Source organism: Cyclopterus lumpus, chromosome 10 (genome assembly GCF_009769545.1).
Source record: "Cyclopterus lumpus isolate fCycLum1 chromosome 10, fCycLum1.pri, whole genome shotgun sequence".
In the NCBI taxonomy this organism is placed as follows: Eukaryota; Metazoa; Chordata; class Actinopteri; order Perciformes; family Cyclopteridae; genus Cyclopterus; species Cyclopterus lumpus.
Window position 1 is genome coordinate 5948491 of NC_046975.1, and position 17499 is coordinate 5965989.

At 46.0% G+C, this 17499-nt stretch overlaps 2 protein-coding genes across 5 annotated transcripts in view; both read left to right on the top strand.

Moving 5' to 3' along the window:
* Positions 1-219: 219 nt before the first annotated feature.
* On the top strand, positions 220-2738 carry dcps (decapping enzyme, scavenger). Its single transcript, XM_034543289.1, has 6 exons — positions 220-530; positions 879-1029; positions 1116-1261; positions 1525-1638; positions 1878-1988; positions 2204-2738. The coding sequence occupies exons 1-6, from the start codon at positions 324-326 to the stop codon at positions 2468-2470; spliced, it is 996 nt and encodes a 331-aa protein (XP_034399180.1). The 5' UTR covers positions 220-323; the 3' UTR covers positions 2471-2738.
* Positions 2739-3676: 938 nt separating this feature from the next.
* The window catches only part of zgc:66433 (uncharacterized protein LOC321250 homolog), a 36382-nt gene continuing 22559 nt past the window's right edge, over positions 3677-17499 (top strand). The window contains exon 1 of one of the 4 annotated variants that reach the window (XM_034543247.1): positions 3677-3826. In XM_034543247.1, the coding sequence (XP_034399138.1) occupies positions 3762-3826 (65 nt within the window). In that variant the 5' untranslated portion in view covers positions 3677-3761. Of the gene's footprint in view, positions 3827-4116; positions 4161-10429; positions 11071-17499 lie in introns of those variants that run through there. The other 3 variants (XM_034543253.1, XM_034543250.1, XM_034543249.1) reach the window with 3 other exon arrangements.

Below are 17499 nucleotides of genomic sequence, written 5' to 3' on the forward strand. Positions count from 1 at the left end.
AGAAGTAACACATACATAAACACAGGGGTGTAACACATTAATTAAAGTATATAAAGGTAGTGACAGATTTAGGAGATTACCAGAGGCGTCTATGACTTTATAGTGAAGAACATAACGTTGTCATTGGAATACATTTACCATAAAATATTCTCCAATAGGGAAAATACTTCCTGATCTTCAAACACTTTGCCACGAGCTACGGGGAGCGCGCATGCACGAGGCTCGGTCTAGGTTCGCTGAGTGGATTTGGGGTTGTTTGATGATGAGTAGGTCATCATCCTACACATAGACGATCTTTGGCCACAAAGGCAGCAACACAAAACATGGCGGACACCGCGGCCAAACGGGAGACGGATAGTGTCGGAACCGATGAATTATCTCAGAGAGTCAAGAGGGCGAAAGCTGACAATGAGAATGGCGACGGAGGAGTTGGAAAGGATCCTGAATCTGAACATATTCTGTCCGAGTTTAAAACGTCGACTGTCCTGAGTGATTCAGCCCGGGAGAAGACCATCTTCGTGCACGGGAAGGTAACCGGAGGTTGTTGTTAGCCGGAAGAAGCAGTTTAGCTCACTAACTCTAGCTGTGGTCGTGCTGCCGAGAGAAATAGTTTGTAACTTAAGAGGGAAACGTTTTTATTGTATTAGGTGCATTCAAAGGGCTGAGTAGTTTCGTGAAGCAGAGATGGAACCATTCACTTCCGGTTCGATATTTCAAAATAATGGTCCGCGTGATATTGCCTTATTGTAAGGATGGATTTCATAGAGACGAGTGCAACAACACACGAATGGCTGTTTTGCATTAATTCCATCATGAGGGCATAACAAGCCTCAATATTAGTTCAGACAGTCAAACATTGAAATGGTTGTCATCACCAGCTCGGCGATCAGGAGGCTGTGGTCATCCTGGAGAAGACTCCCATCAGAGAGGACGACCTGGCTGAGCTGTTCACTGGGTCCAGGCTGAAGCTGGAGATGAGGAACGACATCTACAGCACGTATCGGTTACTGGCTCCCCCTCAACTCAATGGTGCGGTCAAAATGAAGAAGACGATATGATGAACTGAAGGTATCGGCTCGGCCAAAGTTTGACAGCCTGTGCGTTTCTGTTTTTAGAGATCAAGACCACGGTCGTGTGTCCGGCCACGGAGAAGCATATCAAGAAATACCAGCGACAGGAGAGTTCACTGGTGGAGGAGACGGGGGAGGACTACAAGTCCATCACGTTGCCCTACATTCAGAAACAGAGTTTCAGCGTGCAGGTCGGTATCCAGAAATCACGTGCTTGTATTGGCATCATTACATTACATTACATGTCATTTAGCTGACGCTTTTATCCAAAGCGACTTACAATAAGTGCATAAAACCGTGAGTCCAAACTCAGAACAACAAGAATCAAGCAAGTACAATTTCTTCAATAAAGTTAAACTACACAGTACTATCCGTAAGTGCTACTAAAGTGCTAGGGAATCATAATGCATCTCCGTGAGTGTACATCATTAACATGACGATTGACCCCCTCCAGTGGGTCCACAACATCCTGGAGAAGAAGGCGGAGGCTGAGAGGATAGTCTATGAAGATCCGGACCCAGAGGTTGGCTTTCTCCTCCTACCAGATTTTAAATGGGACCAGAAACAGGTGAGCTGACACTAATGCTGGACCACAGTCGACAACCAGAAAAAGACATGATGTGGAATACAAGTCAGTGATTTCAGACATTTACACTCTCAGGACTGCAGCCTTTTCTCCTGATGTGAGAAATGGTGTTGTGTTCCCTGTGTGTGATGCTGATGCTGAGCAGGTGCATGTTTCCATGCTGAGTTAAAGATCCTTCGGCTAACAGACTACGCAGTTTAACAACGTCTGTCTTCTGTCAGGTTGACGATTTGTACCTGATTGCCATCGTACATCAGAGAGACATCCGGAGTCTCAGAGACCTGACGTCGGAGCATCTACCGCTGCTGCAGAACATCTTCCAGAAAGGAAAGGTGAGGGAGGAAAGAAATGGCTGAAAACGTCCTTTTCTTCCATCCGCCGCCATTAATGTGACCACATATTTAAGCCGTTGTCTTCAACCAATTGTACTTACTATTTTAGAGTGCTAGGACAGGACATAGCTCTTCATGATTGGAGACAGCAGTGGACATATTCATAATGTCAAACATGCAGAAAGTCTGACGACGGCCCTTTCCTTGTGGTTTAGGAGGCCGTCCTGCAGCGCTACAGCCTTGCGGCCAGTAAGCTGAGAGTCTACCTGCACTACCAGCCGTCCTACTACCACCTCCACGTCCACTTCACCAAGCTGGGCTACGAGGCGCCAGGCTGCGGCGTGGAGCGGGCGCACCTCCTCGCGGACGTCATCCAAAACCTCCAGTCCGACCCCCAGTACTACAAAACCCGGACCCTGTACTTCCCCCTGAGGGCGGACGACGGACTGCTCGGCAAGTTCAAGGAGGCGGGGAGGCTGTGATGTTTCCCCGCCATGCACTTATTCCACCCCGTTAGGAGATTCCCATCATCACTGTGTGGTTTATGGAGGAGCTTTTTTTTTTTCTTGCATTTGATACACATTTGATACATAATTTGTACATGTTTTTTTGCAACGATCTTCATATTGTTCCTGACGTGACATGAGTCAACCCAGCGGCTAAAGGGCTTTTCTGTCAGTCTCTGTTTTAAATGTGTTCGATATGTTAACTTAATGTTGCTGACTGAATTAAAGAGTCTTTTCTTTTCTACTCCGCCTTCGTGTCATCCCTTGTTTCGTAATATTTGAGACGGGTTCGACTGCCTGAGACAAAAGACGACGCTTGTTTTTCATGTCCTGGTGGCACTTTTTTATAGAGCACCTTTCAAACTACCCAAATCTGATGTCAAAAAATAATGTCACGGTAGACAAACTCAGCCACAACACCAGATGGCAGCAATAATCCCAAAAGAGTCCAACTTTTCCAGTGAAACTTAACACAAACAACTCCAGTCTGGGTAACTAATGAAGTGGGGTTCCCCTTTGTTTCCTCTTTCGTCACTAAAAGAACAAATAGCGTGTTATCAAGGACTTTTCTGGCAGCCGGCATCATTTATTACTTTTTTGATCTCATCAGACGTCAGTTGGCCGATGATGTACGCTTTGTGCGTACGTTGCATTCGCGTGTTGCTCGTAAAAATGTAAACTAATTAACAGGACCCAAACCTGTCAGAAAAAAGAACAAGAGACTCGTCATATCCATTCAGGCAGCATGTCAGGGACCCTTTAGTGGTCTCTGTTAAAGTCTAAGAAGCTACAACTTGTTCAAGGTTAATTTAGAATGAATTTAGTTGTGTAAATTCCAGGTTAAATTAAAAAAAAATCTCTCACGTTATATGCGTGAGGAATAAATATAACAGTTAAAATCTGCCTAACACCATTGTTGTATTAGTTCAGTGTCACGACTGAACCTGCACACCGCTGAGATGAGATTATGAACATCAGATGAAACACACTATTGCACTTGTGTCACACACGCTACATTCACATGATTTTGTCCCAGAAAAGTGTTTTAAACCTGAGCTATTTACTTATTTATTTTGAATCTATTCATACTTTTCTTCATATTATTTTTATTTGCACTCTTCTTTTTTTTTGGTAATACTTCTGTACATCAGAAAGTCGCGGGAGGATTGGGGCTATTCCGAGCCGCCTGTGAACGCACCACCGTGGAGCAGAGGACGCAGAGCAGGGACCGAGATAATCCAATCATCGGTCAGCGCTGCCCGCGCGGATGTCTTGGTTCCAGTCTCTGAGGGATGAGTTCACCCTGAGACCGGCTGAGATAGAGCCGACACAGTGAGTACCCCGCCGCGTGCACGCGACATCTCTGAACGCACCTCAGCTCCGCGAGAGGGCAACTTTTTGGCGGAGATGGTTGTGTGTGTGTGTGTGTGTGTGAGAGAGAGAGAGAGAGAGAGAGTTATTATTGGGCTGAACGGGAATTATGACGTTCGGCCGCTGATCGATACATGCGGTCGATATCGTGTTTTTTGGTTTTGTTTTGTGCATCAGCCGAAGTTGTTGAGGAGGAGGAGGAGGAGGAGGAGGAGGAGGAGGAGGAGGAGAAGAAGGAGGAGAAGTGTGTTCTCTGTTTGGATCGCGCTTTACTGGGAACACTGGGGCGATGTAGGTGGGCTGCTTATGGCTCTAATTATTCTCAAGAGTTTTGTAGTTTAACAGTTTAACATCTTTTTTGAAGGGTTTTATTTGGGACATCTCTGTGACGTCCCAAATAACGTGTGGGTGTTTGGTCATCAGATACATCTTTTAAATAATAACGAAGTCTATACTCACAGATTATCCTTACTTTTTCTTTCATTACATTATTCACCCTAAAACGTACTGTGACGTAGAGGTTGTGGTCCTGTTTGAATTTGAGTCAGCAATGTGCATTATGAACTGTCTCAAATGAGCTAATCTGACAATAGGACCTTGGTGATCGTCCACATCTGCTCTTTAGTGTGTTATTTCACATGCATGTCCTATATGTGTTTACGTAAAGGTCCAGTTGTGTACCGACATGTAATGCAAACTGTCCCCATTAGTTTGATTTTATTATTATTATTATAAACTTCAATTTTATGTCTTTACTGTCAGCCATTCTGTAATACTGTGAGATAACACACACTCCCTCAGTGTGACGTGTGTGTGTGTGAGCTCAGTGTTTGGCAGCAGCAGGTCAAGGACGGGCCAGATTAAACAGTTATATTTCACTGGGTGGGAACCGCTGTAATCCTGAACGGCGTCCGACTCAGAATAGAGTTGTGTTGTTTGTCAGCGTGAGAGGATGAAAGGCTCTATTGATCCGGGATCTGCTGATCTGATCCTCATGAAGATGCACTGCGGCCTCTCTGAGTGTTTCTTTGTGACAAAGAGGCGAACGCACAGCCTCAAACAGCCCTGATAATCGATGCCATTAGACCACCGCGCTGGTAATCTGATTGAAGAGCTTGCTGTGTGTGTGTGTGTGTGTGTGTGTGTGTGTGTGAGTGGGTATGGCCTGTCAACTGTCACAGCCGTCCTGATTGGACAGCTGATCAGGTCATCTTGTCACTGGGTCATTGAACAAGCCCTCTGAGGTTTTAGGGGATGTCCTGTTTACTGTTCCTCTCTGTGAGGAAATGGCATCGTGATAACGCACTGATACACACTGCGACACGCACACAGCTGTGGTCGAGTCCCGCCCAGTGTGGAGCGGGAGGGCCTCTGCTGCATGGAGGTGGTTGTGGGTTGTTTCTTCCTTTCTGGGATGAGTTGATCAGTGAGGCCAGCATTACTTCCTGCAACATTAAAGGGGAACTCCATCCATCTTTTACGAATGAAGGTTGTTGTGCTTGTCAAGGCTTGTCACAGGTTGGACAAAATACAACTTTATGTAATATTTTGTTTGACGAAATTGCCCTGCACTTGAGTCATCATCCAGAGTGGATTTCATTGGTTAGCTGGAGGAGACCCTCTGCATACGCAACTCTACTGGTAGAGAGGAGAAACTAAATCAGCAAGGTTAACATAGTGTGCCGAAGTATCGTCATTTTAACCGTGCCCAAACCTGACGACGTGGTCACTGACCATCCACCACAGTCGGAGCAACGAGATGCGTCATTCACTCTGTCAAAGCGTGAACTTTCAGGTTAAAGACCGTCATCTTTCACTTCAACTCTTTGAATCAACCGCTTGTGGGCCTCCTGTTGCTGCTTCAACACACACACACACACACACACACACACACACACACACACACACACAGAGAATAGGTGTGTGAGTGAGGAAGTAGATTTAAAGACGACTGTTGTAAAGAATAAATCCTCTCTCTCTCTCTCTCTCTCTCTCACACACACACACACACACACACACACCACCCAGTGTGGCTGGCTCGGCGCGGGAGTATGATTACAGGGCTATTTACATTACAACATAGAGCGACAGAGAAAAGGGGGCGAGAGATTGGCAAACAGAGAGAGAAAGAAGATGGTTTCCAGATGTGAGGTGGAATTCAGAGGGCTACAGAGCGACTCCCCTCCTCCTCCCCTTCCTCCTTCTCCCTTCTCCTCCTCCTTCTCCTCCTCTGAGCAGCGAGAGATCTGGATCAGCATGTGCACTTTGTAATGGAGAGAATAGGAGACTGAGAGAAACCACAAAACAGAGGAGAGGGAGAAGGCGTTGCACTGCATGGGGTGGGTGAGAGGAGCTCGGGCCGGCCGAGGGAAAAGAAGTGATGGAGATGCAGGAAGGGGATGGAAAGAATAAAGCAGAACGAGGAGGGAAGAAAAACAGGGCCTCTCGGTCAACCGCAAGTCCAGCAATCTAACAGCGGGTGTGAAGGGATGTGTGTGTGTGTGGGGGGGGGGGGGGGGGGGGGATTCAGTTGGTGGAGCTTGTTTTAGTATTGGTGAGCAAAAGAAAAAAGAATCCACCAAAATTTAGCGGAACTAATTTGTAAACACATGGCTTGAAGACATCATGCTTTTTATCCTTACGGCTCTAATCTGAGCTGGTATCTGGTGTCTTAATGAATTTTAGTTAATTAGGGCCCCCCCTCCATTGGTTTGTGGTTGACGACATCCTTGCCAACGGAGGTGACACGAGAGGGTTGGAGCACAACCGCTCGCTGAATAAGACATTTATAAGCCAACAGAATTGTGACAACTACCTTTTAGGAAGTGAAAACACACTGAGGGGGGTTAAAGTTGTTGGACAAAAGATTGAGACCATAAACTCATGTTCACAATGTTTACTGAAGTAAAAGAGAGAAGTAGGGTCACTTTCTCATTGACTTCCATACAATCGGACTCTTTTTACTACCGGAGGAGTCGCCCCCTGGTGGCCAGTACAAAGAGTGCACGTTTAAGGCTTCCCTTTACAGAACCAGAGGTTGCCATCAGGCAAACCCCGATGTCACCGTTGACCGTTCATCATTGAAACATGGCTCAGAGTTAGCCTGGGGGTAGGGTGGCTAACCTTTTAGGCTCTAAGTCTTTGCGTGTGTGGTCCTGTCTAGGCTTCAAACTAAAGCAGCTGAATGGAACTCAGCCATCATTCATTTCATTATTTCTACCTGTGCTTTACCTACGTCCCTCCCACCGCTGTTTGTCGGTTCTCAAAGTCAAACGCTCAATATATAAATCCACTTCACACGGATAAGTTACAATATTATGATTACTGAAAGGACAGCCCTTCAGCTTCTCTCTCTCTCTCTCACGTTTCAGGAAATACCAACATCCACTTTTTTTCTTCGAAGGGAAACTGGCCGACATTCCTCTTGGCTCTTTAAAGAGAAAGCTGCGTGATTGATACATGCATATACACACATAATATATATATATATATATATACACACACACGCACACTCAGACATATTTACACATTTCACAAAGGGTTGCGCCACACTCTTGGAGCCGTTCGGACATGTCAGCATTAAGAAATTCATCCAGCACACACGCACACGGAGACTTTGGACGGTTGTGTTTTGAAAATCTTCCCCTTGTTGATTTTCGTCCGGTGAAAACGAATGTGAGACCAGTTTTATGCTGAGAGGTCATAAATCTCCCCCCACAGAGGTGTATTTAGATTCCCTCTCAGAAAGGCTAAGAGGGGAAAAGTATCATTCCTGGATTGGGCGTGCAGTGACTACCTGGACAACTGAAGCAACGGGTCAAATGGTTTGCGATGGGAAAGGGGTTGCGTAGTTGTACGCCGCTTTTTAGCGTCTTTCAGCTCATTGTTTTGGTTTTGCAGGCCGCAACTTTAATGTTTTGGCTGGCTGTCCTCTGCGGCGACTTGCCCACGTCTAATTGGTTTGACCGAGTTCCTTTTATTTATTTCCGTGTCCCGTGAGCTTCGTGTAGGTCCATGATGTGTCAGGACATCCCCGCTGCAGCAGAGCGGCGCAGGGCTTCGGGATGGGGAATCACAGGATACTGATTCCTGGAGCTAATCGCTGAATGTATTGGTGGAAACACTTGATTAACCCGCACATTAAAATGGAGGAAATCCTCTGTCAACACTCCTCCCTGATGATTTATTGGCAGTGGCATATGGTAGAAGCTCCTATAGAGTGTGTGTGTGTGTGTGTGTGTGTGTGTGTGTGTGTGTGTGTGTGTGTGTGTGTGTGTGTGTGTGTGTGTGAAGGAATTTTGCAGTCCCATGGTGCCAACAGTGATCTTCGAGGCCGCGTGTTTGTGTATTGTGCTGTTGAAATGGAGCTGCAGAGCTCTGGAACTGATACAGACCGAGTCTGTCTTTGTTTACTCTGACAAACACACACACACACACACACACACACACACTCACTCGCTCTGGTGACTTGGACAGCTTATATCAATTTCAACATGTTTGGAATGAATCACACAGACAACACTCGGTCTGGGCACGTCGGTATTGAGCAATTCGCCCCACTATCACCACTCCTCGGATGATTAATGGGGACGTGGATGTTTTTGTCACTTTGTCTCCAGGTCATTTTCCATGCGGCCGCCTCAGCACTAAGATGCTACCCTTGCATTTGAGATGCAGCTCAGAGGTGCTATTGGATGACGTAGCATTGTTGGAAGAAGTCAATCTTTAAACTTTGCCTCGATATCTCACTAAAACGCAAAGTGTGTGAATGCGTGCCTCGTCTCGGGTGACGATTTATTCATTTTGTTTTCGTGTGTGAGAGAGAGGTTTTAGCAGCAGGGAGTCTCTGGATCAACTCTTATGTCACCTGGCTGCAATCGGAGCTGTAGTGGTTGTAGGTAGATCAGCTCCCTACTTACAGTGATGAACTGCGACAGGCTGTAGCTCGACCGCTAGGCCCCGTGCCGAGGAGGGAATGATTAACGCAAGGCATTTGACGGGCAGAGCCACTGTGTGAAGGTAACTCGGACAAGCTCAACCATTGTTTCCAGCTGAGCATACAGGGAGGCGTGGCTAAGGGAGATCACATGGGAGAAACTTTGGATCGCACTTCTTCTTTTTTTTGTCAGCCTTCGATTATTTTCAGGCTGGTGGCACAAACTTCAACCTCCATTATAAACGTCCTGTCACGAGCATCCGTCAATTGAGAAAAATCCATGTTGTCATCACTAAGCGCATGTATATTGATTGTTTTTTGGCAATGCAAGTCCATTATGTGAAAGTAGAACAACACAGTGTACCAGGAACGTCTACTCTGAATGGAGCACAAGTGAATCCAATTTGTCCCTGTATGGCTGAGAATAATTTTTTTGTTATCTCATGTGGCCTTGTCATAAACAGTTCAGCCATTAAGTTCTCACGGTCCAACAATATGCAGCTCATACCTTTCCTCAATAGATAGATATATAGAACATACAGTACTTAGTCTTGCTTCAGAGGTTCAGTAAATTAGTTAGCAAGATATTACAGTAAAATAAAAGTAATCATTTGGGTGTAGGTCCAGTAATGAGTCGGTCTGAATGATTTGATAAAGCCCTTTATTTTTTATTTGAATTTAATTTAAGTAAACCTGCATTATTGATCTCCACCAAGCCCAGATATATGTTGCTCATTAGCAGATAAATGTTCCACTATGTTCACCAGCCAACAGCGCTAACTTTGTCCGTTTGCCGCTTGGTGCTCAGCGAGTAGCTGCAGTGGGTTCATCACATTGGAATCAATGCTCATGAGAGCCAAGAGATTGATTCAAAACGGAGCTGGAAGATGTTACAACCCTCAGTCCATCTCACGCTCGCTGCTCATCCAGACAGCTACAGCTCGCTACCTCATTGCAGCGTTCACTTAGGATTCAGGTCTATTTTTTTCCACTGTACGTGTGTAAAAAGGGAGGCTGATGGCCAATAAAAAGGTACGGAATAACTCGGAGACACCGTCCAAATCAATCAAAGTGGGCAAAGTGTTTCCCTCATTGACATCCAGTCTACAGTTTGCCCCAGCTGTGTCTCTGGCTGCAGGGCGGTAGCTGGGGGTCGACAATGCACTAGAGACCCCTGCTGACCGCGGCCCGATTTTAATAGTAGTGAGTGGGGAGACAATGGCAGTGTAACACATGAAATAAAAGGGGTTTTGAGAATGTTTGAGTCACTGCAACCACAAGAGGTTCTTTAGCATCCTTTAGCCAGAAGAATTGGAGATTAGCCGTGGACAGACACAGAGGTGCACACGCACTCACGGCGCAACCTGCACAGTGGGTTCACGCACTCCTAGCGTAGTTTAAAATGACTGCTGCATATGTTTAGACCCAATTTATTCATCAATACATACAAAACATGGCATTGGTGAGTTTACAGAATAACTGAACAGTCGGGTGACAAAGAAAGAGGATAAGGTCATGGGGGGGCAGTCTCTTGCTCCCACTTTGCCTCCTCCCTCATTCCACCCCCCTTTCTCCTCCTCCCTCTCCCAGCCTTCTCTCCACTGCATTTCCAGCCGTGGTGACCGGGAGGAGAGGAGTGAGGCATGCAGCAGCAACTCAGTCACTCATTTAGTCAATTGTTCTCCTGCGAGCTCACGGCTGTGTTGAACCGGCACAAGGGATTTGTTCTGCACTGTGAGACGTGCTCCTCCAGGAAAAGCCTTTCAAAGACATCCCCCGATTGATTTGAGAAGGAGATTCCTGTTTCTGCTCCCTTAAATCGGTGCTTCTTGTTTGACACTCTGATCCCGGCATAATCCCACTCTGGCTGCGGTTGCGTGAGCGGTCACCATTGGCTCGCTGTTGCGCCTCTAAAGTTTGGAGAGGGGAGCTCTCCAAACTTGTGCCAAATCGGGACTGTCGCGGAGCTCAAAAGGAGGGAGGGGGAGGATGGTTTGACTGGGAAGAGAGAGAGAGAGAGAGAGCTCCCGTGTGGAGTTGCATCTTCTCTGTTGCAAAGGGAGAGAAGGGTCGCCGGTCCTCAGAGAGAAAAGGGGGTCTGGTGCAGGACAACGGCTCAAGGTGTTGGATGTGAGGGTTGTCGATACAGGGACAAAAACAAAACAATTGTTCATTTTGCGGCGACGGAGAAAGAGATATTTTGTCTCGGGGGCATCTTTTACAGTTTCTACAACATGGCTGGGATGTATGGATGCTTCAAGAGCAGAAAGTAAGTTTCTTTTTGTAATAATGCCATTGTTCTTTCATCGGCGCCTATTACTGGTGAATGATTATGATGAAGCGATATTGTGACGCTCAGTTCTGTTGCAGAGGCCGACAATAACTCAAACTGGATCTCCTGAATATTGCAAACTCTTTTGTTTTGACATCACGCCTGACAACAACACAACATGACTCGCCATGTGCAACACGACTAAAGCTCTGCGTCTCAGGATGTGGCTGTCATTTGTTAGGGATGTGCCACTGTTCAACTCCCGTGACGGAGGCCATGGACTACTTGTAATACTTTGCTATTATAACGGGTGTTATCTCACAAGGGGACATATCTCGTACTGAAGAGCCAAATGTGCTGACCACAGCGCAAATCCAACCGCTGACAGAAATTACCAACCCTTTTCCCCCCCTCGGAGCGCGCTGATTTTAATAGCAAGCTGTGGGGGGGGGGGGGGGGGGGGGGGGTCGTTTAGTCCCGCAGGAATGACACTGTCTTTAGTCGCAGCTGTCTAATCAAACTTTTGTTTCTGGAGACTATCGATGGCTTGTAGTCGGGCGCTGACAGTCAGCTGGGTGACTCAGAGCTCGGAGAGGGATCCTTACACTGGAAGTGAATGACGAGTCAGATAATCCCAGGACCAGACTCGCTCATCGGGTCGAATCAGGTCGATGAACGTTATCTCCTGTCAGTACTCTCCTGAGCGGGATCAGTCATGGTGTTGCTCAACGCATGGCTTGATGCTTGATAGCTGTGGGTGCATTACACTTCTTCCGTATTTCAATTTTGAGTGCTTGTTTTCTGTTGTAGTTGAGAGGAGCCCTCAGTGGTTTGAGTGCTTTGACTCGCTATATATAGGCCCGGGGCTTGGCAGTGCGACAGGACCACAGAGGGTTAGGATAATGAGCGCCTTGAGCTTTTTGACTACAGTAAAGTAACTTCATTTGGAGCCGAGCTGTGGAGCTGTGGTGTTGGGCGCACTGTTACCCCCTTCCACTTTCTTTGTCTTTGACCTCTCAGTCTCAGGACACAACAACAATAGAAGCTTTTATGCCCAGTTGACTAAGACAAACATGTTGTGTGTGTGAGTGTGAGTGTGAGTGTGTGTGTGTGTGTGTGTGTGTGTGTGCGTGTGTGTGTGTGTGCGTGTGTGTGTGCGTGCGCGCTCTCCTTGAATTCGCTCATTACTGAAACAAAGATGAGCTCGAATGACTTCTTCCTACAAACTGTCACTATGCAACACTGACGGTGCCTTCAGACCGAACTAATGAAGTCGTATTTTCAACAAGTCAACCATTCATATGGCTGAGCGGTTAAAAGGAATAGTTCAACCAAAAACAGTATGACTTGTACAAACAGACGTCGACAGAGGCGGAAAGAAAGACAACAATAAAGGTTATATGAAGGTTATAAAACATACCAAAAATAAACTTCTGAAAGACGAATGTGCAGCACTATCAACGTGTCTTTATGTATTTGTGGGTTCATGGAAACGCAAAAAGCATTTTCTGATTATCCGAGAAATGCATGCAAATTCCTGCTTTGTCAAGTGGAAGCGTGGCGCCTTCAAAGTGTGTTCACACTGAGATGCGTTCATCTTTTTGGGGTGCTGCGCTCCCCCTAATGCCATTTGATAGACCACACTGACTGTGACCACAAAGAGCTTACTGTTCACAATTAATATTGTTTTTGGATGAACTACGCTATTGTACAAACTGTCGAAACTTACAAACAATTATAGGCGTTTCCCCGTCCCTTTAAAAAAAAAAAAAAAAAACTTTAATGATTCCTACGCAGTGTTAAAAAAAAAAAATTCTGTCAAACTTTCTATGTGAGATGGAGTTATTGCTCTCCAAACGCATTTGTCGAGTCCTTAAAGTCTGCATGTTGTTTCATTGCATGTGACAAACTGTTTCACAATATGAGCAACAAGGTGTTAATCTACTTTTAAAAGCCGTCAGCTGGAAGGAGGAGAATGGAAAGCTTGACCGGTAGATCAGCAGTGAATAAACAGCTGGGGCTTCGCAGATGCTTAATTGGCCACCACCCATGATGCAACATGCTCCATGCTGGAATATTTCAATCCATAGAGAGCAGAGCAAAAGCCGCTTTGTACCCTTTTTCGTGTTTTTAGAATGTTGCAAAACGTCCATCAGTGTTTAGGCTCTGAGCCGCACAGGGAAAGTAGATGAGAGTCTAGAAGCTGACGACAAGTGTGTGTGTTCTCACTTTGTCAGCGGGCCCCGGTCTTCCCCGATGCCTCCCTGGCCCAACAGTCCTTATGTAACCACAGCAGCGGTACGGTGATGCAGCGTTAAATGAATGTGGGCCGAGCAGAGGGACCGACGAGAGTGTTTGGTCAGCTTCTGTCTCGAGTCCATTTAAGGCGTGTTGCTAAGAGCGCAGACCGGAGGAGATGGAGGAGAGAATGTGGCCCAGTGGAGGAGAGCTGGAGGACGAGAGGAACCCAAAAGAGCAGTTTATGTATCGTAAACAAACCTCAGGGGTTAAAAGGGCAGCTGTTTGGACAATAATGGTATTTCCAATGAAATCTGAAGCTGATTCTCAGGTTCCAAAGTTCATGGAGCTCCTGTCCAGTTTAGAGATGAAGAAACGGACACACAGTTCTCATGTCTCTCAGTTAAATGTAGCAATCTTAAATGGTTATTCCTACATCTGATTACCAAGGCTGCATGTTATTATTACTATTTAAATATATACCTTCGTCGGGCAGCAGGAATACAGAAGCTGACACAAATAACATTTGTATTTTTTCAACAGTAACGTACACACAAAATGTTATTAAGAACATTTTGAAAGTATTTTTGGAAGGATATATTTAAAAAAAAAAATGTTATAGGTCAGCTAAACCTTTTTTAACAGGTTGATGAAGATTGCGTCAATGCAAAGTCTTCATTCAAAGTGTGGATCATCCCACAATAGTTTTGATGTTTGTGTAATGATATGAGCAGTATTTTATATATATATATATATATACTGTATATAACTTGTTACTTTCTCAACTCTTTTTTTCTTCTTTCTTTCTGCATTTAAAAGCGTGGGAAAGTGACGGTGACATTCTTCGGCGCACCGGACTGAAATGTTATGAATAATTTCCTTCGAAGTCTCCTGCTGACTATGCAGACGTTAAATACCGCGGTTTTAAAGGCCATGTTCCCAGCGGAGGGGTGTGCGGTTGGACGAGAGACAGAGGAACAGACAAAGAAAGAGAGAGGAGGGATGGTGAGATAATGACACCGGAGGAAACAGAATGAAGAGACAACGAGGGGAGGGGGGGGGGTAACAAAGACATGTTGGTGTGGAGCTGTGTTATCTGGCCACATTCTTTCTATATTTCTCATACCCTTTTATGGTCCTTTGGCTCAAGTAATGGAGATGGGTTAGACAATAACAAAACTCACGTAAAAGCTTTTTAACATCTGGGGAGGGAGTAATAAGAGAGTGAAGGATGTGGCTGCTGCCCTTTTTACATGCTGTTGCCAATTACTGTTTTATTAGATACCATGCAGAGGGACATGTGACAAGATGGCAGGAGGAAACAGCCGGACTGGACCTTGTACAGCGTTCAATAAACCATTCCAGATTGAACCAGATCCAGGAAAGGCGACTTTACGTTGTCATTTGGGGCGACTGTGGGTCAGTGGTTAGCAGGTCTGTCTTTCAATCAGGGGGTTGGTGGTTCAATCCCCGCCCTAGTCGATGTGTCCTTGAGCAAGACACTTAACCCTGCATTGTTCCCTGTAGCTGTTCTACAGTGTATGATTGTAAGTCGCTTTGGATAAAAGCGTCAGCTAAATGACATGTTATGTAATTTGATGACCGTTTGGATCTCTGATGTGTCTGGTTTGACATATTTGCTTTCTTGCCAACAGTTAAGTGAGATTACAGATGACAACTGTCATGTTTTTACACTAAATACGTAGCTAGAGCTAAGACTGGACTGACAGCAAGACTCTGGGAAGCCATTGGTCCAGCCAAGAAATAGTTCCAGCCTACAACTCTCCATAACGCCATTGATTGTCCATGTTGCTGTTTGTACAGATGAAACAAAGCAAGATATAACATGACAATAAGTGAGCCTATGTTCACAGCATGGACAGCTGCATTGTCGTTCCAATGCTCGTTCTGGGCCTCGCACTGGAAACTGGCTTACGGCATTCTGCTAGGCGGAGCGAACGGGACGGAATGAAAACGTACGATCGGTTGACGCTTCGCCGCCTCATCGGAGCTCCGACGATAGTCAAGAACGATTCAGCTGAATGTGACCGGCTTCAATTGTCTTCTAGCCAAATTAGCATCTGAGGTACGGACATGAATCGGCTCAGGTTACAAAACAAGGGATATGTTCAGGCTGTTATTCATTAGGTTAGGTAGATCTGTATTAGTAAACCAAGTTAAAGCGATGTGCCCTAAATCCTTGGGTATCCAATTCCAGTTGTTCTCAGGAAAGCTTCGGTCCAGTCCTTCATTGGCAGCAAAGGGACTGTCCAATGAAGGCGTTCTGATCCCAGTAAGATTCTCAGCGTGTTCCCAGTAAAGAAAAGCGAGAGATTGGAGATGAGATTGAGCCTGATTCATACCCAATATGTCAAGAATAATTCTCTGTAATGTGCCTGTGTTATTCCAGCATGTCAACATACCGCATGGTGTGTTCTCTCTAAGTCGACATGCATGCTGCTTATGTCTGTATATGAAACATGCCTTGTCTGTATGTCATGTATATCTGTACCCAGTGGCTAATCTCAGTCCGCCAAGTTCATTGTTTCAGCTGACTGGAAAAATCCTTCTCCTCTCTCTTTCTCCCCGCGGAAATTGAAGGCTTGCGGCCCGTCATGGATCCACTAACATCATATTAAGGCGGCCAATTCATCTGCACCGCCTCGGCCCGGGCTCTCATCTCATCTCACTCTGCCAGGACTCAAGTCTCTGGCTTTATTTTTTTTTTTGCACGGGGAATGTCTTCTTAAATTCTCTGGCCAAGCACCTAAAAATAGGTCTTTGTCTGGTCTTTTTGGGGGTTTCCCTACGGATTCCTCGCAGTGATGCATTGATGGGGATTGAAATAACTGACTGAATATTTTTTTGAATTGTTAGACCCGTCACAGGCCTCTTCACCTCAAACATCCCGATCTTTTTTGGGGTTTCTACGTGCGTGAGTTGTGCTCAAGGCATCGTGAATTAAAAATAGATGTTCTTGATAATACTATAAATTCGCAAAACCCACACTGACGGTATGCGAATGAGCATTCCAGCTTCAAGGGGCGGATTGTGCGATGGAGAACAGAATTTCATTCATAAACGCCGTTGGCTCCTTCGGCTCTAACTGCTCTCCCATGACTGAGGTTTAGCTCCGGCTTCTACGGCGGACGTGCACACGGCTGAAAGGAAATCTAATGGGAAATCGTGACCGTAAACGTAATCACGTTATCGAAGGGATACAGCATTGAGTATTCCTTAAACAGGTCATAGTTGGCCACAACCGTTCTCCCCAGCGACGTCTGTTAAACAGACAAAGAAAAAAACGTATTGAATAATAATAATAATAATGTATTGAATAGAAAGTGGGCTGCACGGTGGTGTAGTGGCTAGCACTGTCGCCTCACAGCAAGAGGGCCGCGGGTTCAATTCCCGGTCGGAGCGGTCCTTCTGTGTGGAGTTTGCATGTTCTCCCCGTGGCAGCGTGGGTTCTCTCCGGGCTCTCCGGCTTCCTCCCACAGTCCAAAGACATGCTGCAGGTTCATTGATCTCTAAATGTCCCATAGGTGTGAATGTGAGAGTGAATGGTTGTATGTCCCTACATGTGCCCTCGATGGACTGGCGGCCTGTCCAGGGTGTCCCCTGCCTTCGCCCTATGTCAGCTGGGATAGGCTCCAGCGCCCCCGCGACCCTAATGAGGATAAGCGGTATTGAAAATGGATGGATGGAATAAACAGGTCACGGTGACGACCGCTGTAACTCTGCAGCGATGGACGTCAGCGCTTCAGGGGTTTTACTCCACAGTGTCCAACTGTTGGCTGCTTTCCTAAACTCTGCCGCTGATTCATTGTAAATACTCTGCGCTCCCTAATTGCTGTAGTAATGTAGTGAGGTCAATATAAGCCTAATTTAGTGCAAGTGGGACAGAGGGATTAGGACTGGAGTGGAGTGGATTTGTGTTGTAAAAGCTCAAAGTCCAGTATAGGATTTACTATAGAAGCCTCTATGTTACTACATTTGATAAGCCCTTTCAGTATCCGAAGAAACGTGCCTGTATGCAGAGAAATAATTTCAGTTCATCATGAATGGGTTTGTTAACCATATTAGAAGCTTATTTTTACCGTAACGTTGGGAGTGGGGGGGGGGGGGGGGGGGGGGGTCATTGTCACCGCAGTCAGCCATCATGTCAGACATCATGTCAGACATCTG

Bases quoted from the DNA above. Each gene is read 5' to 3' on its own strand.
- dcps (XM_034543289.1), top strand. From the start codon at position 324: ATGGCGGACACCGCGGCCAAACGGGAGACGGATAGTGTCGGAACCGAT. The intron at 531-878 runs GTAACCGGAGGT...TGTCATCACCAG, and splicing joins CCATCTTCGTGCACGGGAAG to CTCGGCGATCAGGAGGCTGT. The intron at 1,262-1,524 runs GTCGGTATCCAG...GACCCCCTCCAG, and splicing joins AACAGAGTTTCAGCGTGCAG to TGGGTCCACAACATCCTGGA.